The sequence below is a fragment of the Pteropus alecto genome, unplaced genomic scaffold (assembly GCF_000325575.1).
Source record: "Pteropus alecto unplaced genomic scaffold, ASM32557v1 scaffold122, whole genome shotgun sequence".
NCBI classification, from domain to species: Eukaryota; Metazoa; Chordata; class Mammalia; order Chiroptera; family Pteropodidae; genus Pteropus; species Pteropus alecto.
In genome coordinates, this window is record NW_006431917.1 from 886,205 (window position 1) to 891,562 (window position 5,358).

A 5,358-nucleotide genomic window follows, 5' to 3' on the forward strand; every position below is an offset into this window, starting at 1 on the left:
GACTAGCAATTCCACTTCTACAAATATACTCAAGTGAAAACATATGTCTACCAAATATCTTTTAAAAGACTGCTTGTAGAAGCACTTGTCAAAATGTGGAAAGAGCTCAAAGCGTCATCAAATGATGAATGGATTAAAAACAAACAAACAAACATGAATTACTCACCAATAGAGTTATGAGTACAGAGAACAAATTAATAGTCACCAATGAGAGTGGGGTTAGGAAGATGCGTGAAAAAAATGAAAGGGATTTAGTACAAATTGCCAGTTGTAAAAATAGTCTTGGGGATGTAAAAAATAGTACAGCATAAGGAATATAGTCGATAATACTGTAATAATTGTATAGTGTCAGATGAGTACTACATATCTTAGGGTGATCACTTTGTAAGGTATAAAAATGTCTAATCACATTGCAGTACACCTAAAACTAATATTGTACATCATCTGTAATTGGAAAATGATTTTTAAAGTAAAACATAAAAAATGTTGAGGCATTCATAAATGTTACATTGGAGGAGTGGAATAATGTATTTACAGTTTTGACATCTAGGGGGTCTTGCTGGCTGGGGGAGGGGCTGCCCCTCCCAGGGCCACAAGTGAGTACCAGCACCACAGCAACACTTGGTAACACAAGCCAATCACCATTCCCTCCTCTCTAGCCATTTTTAGAACAAATGAGGACGTCTACCCTGCTCTCCCCAGAAAGGGGAGTATTATCACACTTTAGTATATGGAGTCATCACTCTTAATATCCAAACTAGACTTTGAATGGGGCTCCATCCTATTCCAGTGGAACACAAGTGAAAACTAATAAAAATGTGTTAGAGAGTGAATATATGAAATCTCTAATTTATTTTTTAAAATCCAATTTTGTATGTTCCTAAGAAACTCACGAACACTACTCTTTTGGAATTATCCCCCTGAGCACTCAAAACACAAAAAAAGTGTTTTCATCCTTCTTCTGAAATTTTCTTTTATTCCCTAACTTTTCCATATGCTTACTACATTCTATTTTTATTTGATGTAAAGGTGTAACCCATGAGTCTTACCTCAGGAAAAAAAAAAAAAGACATGTAGAAATATAGTCATATGGTGTATATTCAAGAACAGGAAAAATGGTTTTAGCACATGAGATTCTAAAATTGTACTCTGGTATTTTAATTATAGCTATAGAAGTAATGTGGGATATACTATGGAGTGTACAACTCAAATACAAATTATAAATATCATTTCAACAGAGTGCCTAATGATGTACTATTTAGGTTCATTATAATATGCCACAGTGAGGGGGAATATGCACGTGTGAATAGAAGACACATAATTCTTCAAGGTAACAAAATTATGTTTTACTTATTTAGACATAAGTAATACGATGCATTCTAAGTATCCAAATGAATTTCTATGGCCAAATGTAAATCCCTCATAGGTGTACTCTGGTTCTTTTGATTAAACTGTCTTCTACTGACTTTGTGTCTTCAGTTTCCAAAAATAACATGAATTTTCATTAACTTATAACAGCTGTTAACTTTCAAAAGGAAGGAAGACCATTATTCCACCTCCATTTTTTCTACCATGTATGCCATCTCATGTATCCCATTATTCTATTCACATGAAAATCTCATTCTCTCAATGTCTTGGCCCACTGTTTCCTAATCATCTGGTAGAGCAAGCTTTTCCTATAGTCATCAGCAGAGGCCCTCAGTCACACTAGTAAATCTAGAGAAGTGGCAATCACCTTAAATTGCACGATAATTTAGATAATAGTTTTACATCTATTCTCTGCCACTCCCCATGCTCTCAAATTTATACCTTTTACATCTTAAAATTAGTGTCATTGTCTTTCCAGGTTACATGGATCCGAATAAACCCCACCTAATGAAGTAGGTCCTTTCATCTTAATGATCCCTTCCCTGAGACCATCATGGTGAGACATGAGAAGCATGTAAAGAAAGTATAACATCAACAGATTTAAAACTTCAAGTTCTAAGTCATCAAAAATAATGTAGCCTTTCCAAAATAAATAAAAACATTTTGTAAACTGAAGTTAATTAATACTTATCACAGATGCCCTTGCTCCATGGACATGTATCATCTCGTGAGTTTTAAATAACTTTAACTTTTATTCTCTGGAATTTGACATTTGAAGTTGGTTAATCTTCAAACCTAATAGACCTAGTGCCCTCAGCATGGATTTTCTTATGTGTAATCCATTGAGATAATTGGTTAAACAACTTACCACCCTCATATCTATAATATCTCTGTCCAGTAGAGGTTTAGGGGTATCCTGAGGTCTTTGCTTAAAGACCTTAACACATTTGTATGTTTTTATCTTATATGAATTCTTTCATGACCACAAAGTTCACAATTTTGTAAAACCCATCACACATTATATTTGTAAGGTTTCTCTCTAGTAAGAATCCTGTTGCGTTCCTCAAGGCTTAACTTTGGATAAGCCTTGCTGTACATTAAATTTGCGTGGTTTCTCTCAAGGATGTATACTCTGATATCAACTGAGGTATCAGCCTGGATTACAGGCTTTGTGATAATTAGTTTTCTATTATTTCTCTCACAATAGAGTCTCTGATTTGGAGTAAGTTTTGAACACTTGCGTAAGTTTTGTCTCAATCATTATATTTGTAAAGTTCTTTCTACTAAGAATTCTCCTGATGATGCACAAAGCTTGTGCTTTGAATAAAAGGCACTGCCTCATAAATTACGTGTATACTGTTTCTATTCAGAATGTATTTTCTGATGCCTTTTAAGGTTTGCAAATTGGGTAAAAGCTTTGCCACACTCATTACATTTGTAAGGTTTCTCTCCAGTATGGATTCTCTCATGTTTATTAAGATGTGAACGCTCTGTAAAACCTTTGCCACATTCATTACACTTGTAAGGTTTCTCTCCACTATGGAATTTCTTATGTTGAGTAAGATTTGAACGCTCCATAAAGGCTAAGCCACACTCATTGCATTTGTAAGGTTTTTCTCCAGTATGAATTCTCCAGTGACGTATGAGGTGTGAACTGTGACGAAAGACTTTGCCACATTCATTGCATTTGTAAGGTTTTTCTCCTGTATGTATTCTCTGATGTTCCATAAGGCCTGATCTTTGTATAAAAGCCTTGCCACACACATTACATTTGTGTGGTTTCTCTCCAGTATGTATTTTCTGATGCATAGTAAGGTGTGCCAATTGGGTAAAAGCTTTACCACACTTGTTACATTTGTAAGGTTTCTCTCCAGTATGGATTCTCCTATGTTTATTAAGAAGTGAACGGTCTTTAAAGGCTTTGCAACACTCATTACATTTGTTAGGTTTCTCTCCAGTATGAGCTTTCTCGTGACTACAAAGGTGTGAACGTGCAATAAAAGCCTTATCACATTTATTACATTTATAAGGTTTTTCTCCTGTATGAATTCTCTGATGTTCCACAAGGCTTGATCTTTGGATAAAAGCTTTGCTACACACATTACATTTGTGTGGTTTCTCTCCAGTATGTATTTTCTGATGTGCAGTAAGATTTGTAAATTGGGTAAAAGATTTGCCACACTCATTGCATTTATAAGGTTTCTCTCCAGTGTGAGTTCTGTCATGACTCCTAAGTTGTGAACATTGGCTAAAAGCCTTACCACATTTATTACATTTATAAGGTTTTTCTCCTGTGTGAATTCTCTGATGTTTCATAAGGCTTGAACTCTGGATAAAAGCTTTGCCACACACATTACATTTATAAGGTTTCTCTCCAGTATGGCTTTTCTTATGTTGAGTAAGATGTGAATGCAACATAAAGTCTTTGCCACACTCATTACATTTATAAGGTCTCTGCCCAGAATGAATTCTCTCATGATTCATGAGTTGTGAGCTTTTAGAAAAAGCCTTCCCACAGTCACTACATTTGTAAGGTTTTTCTGTAGTATGTTGTGTTATCTTGTATTGTGCAGGTAACAAAGGATATTTAAAAATCTTCCTATATTTATTACAAAAGTTTTTGACAGTAGAAGGAATTCTTTGAAATGATGAAACTGAGAAACAATTGTTGACAGACTTCTCAACTTGACTGCATTCATTAATTATCTCCTCAGTTTGAAATCTCTGCAGGTCAGGCTGGTGTGCTTGCAAACTTAATCCAGTTCTATTTTCCAAACATTTTACATACTTGTTTTCAGTATTGCTTAAGTTATTTTTCAGTTGTAAGAAATTTCTTATAAAAATCTTGTCATGCATGAAATATTGGTATGTACTATTTCTTACAGAAACACTGTCCTTTTGAGAAAAATTAATTGAGCATTTATCATGCTGTTGATCTTTTCTACGAGTGAGATTTCTGTTATGGGTCAAAGGCACTTCTTTATAACTTCTCTCATCATATCCCCACTCACTCTCAAACTCATGCACATTTTCCCAGACTTCCTTGAAGATACAATTCTTGATAACATGGCTATCATTTCTTTCCAATATCATTAGATGGTATAATTCATCTTTATGAATGTCCCATCTTGGTGGTAATTCCTTGATTGAAAATCCAACAGTAAGGCTTCCTATCAGAGTTAGGAGATAAATATTTTAAACTAAATTACATAATTACACAAAAAAATAATATAATGAATACAGTTCTGAAGTTTCTCAAACACAGTCTTTAAACAGCATTGCAATATACAATTTTTTTAGTTTTGTTTTATAACTTTTTTCATGTTACTGTTTTCTCAGACCTTAAATATAAATTTTCAAAGCATACACTATACGCTATACATAGTTTTTGGCTGTAAAATTGAATAAATAAGTGATACTTCACAGTTAGTTAATCTATGTACTGGCTGTTATAAAACTAGAAGCATGAATCATAATTGAGATTTCAGACTGTCTTCCCTAATTCTTAATCTTTATAATAAAGTGTGCTTACTAATAATGTGTTTAATAATGTGTGGAGATATAATGCAAGAAAAAAGATACCAAAAATATCAGCATATAACATAATAATAAATTGGTAACCCATGATAAATCTAGCAGGTAGTTAATAAGTAACCCCAGTTATACAGAATAATAGTCTCTGAAATTCTAAAGAATTATTCTTTAAGAAGTAAAAAATGAACTCACATTCCAGGAGAGAAACACAATAGGAAAAATGAAAATCGTTTTTCCTATTTTTTTGAGAATCATTGCATTCTGAAATACCTGGTTCAGGTAAACACACATTTTTGTAAAGATTAAGAATTAGGAAAGAATTTCTGAAATCTCAACTATTATTTCATTCTAGTTATATAATAGAGAGTATTAGATCAATTCCCTAAATACAGAGTATCATTTAATTATCAGTTATAAGGCAAAAATAGTCAATACTTTGAAAATAATTATGAAAAA

The 5,358-nt window shown here is 33.3% G+C and overlaps 1 protein-coding gene across 1 annotated transcript; it reads right to left on the minus strand.

Annotated features, from left to right (window-relative positions):
• Positions 1–2,666: 2,666 nt before the first annotated feature.
• LOC102880988 (zinc finger protein 501) lies at positions 2,667–4,261 on the minus strand. The gene has a single exon (XM_025042239.1). The coding sequence runs from the start codon at positions 4,222–4,224 to the stop codon at positions 2,731–2,733; it is 1,494 nt and encodes a 497-aa protein (XP_024898007.1). The 5' UTR covers positions 4,225–4,261; the 3' UTR covers positions 2,667–2,730.
• Between the last annotated feature and the right edge of the window lie 1,097 nt (positions 4,262–5,358).

Excerpts from the sequence above, each read along its gene's own strand:
- LOC102880988 (XM_025042239.1), bottom strand. The coding sequence starts at position 4,224 with ATGCATGACAAGATTTTTATAAGAAATTTCTTACAACTGAAAAATAAC.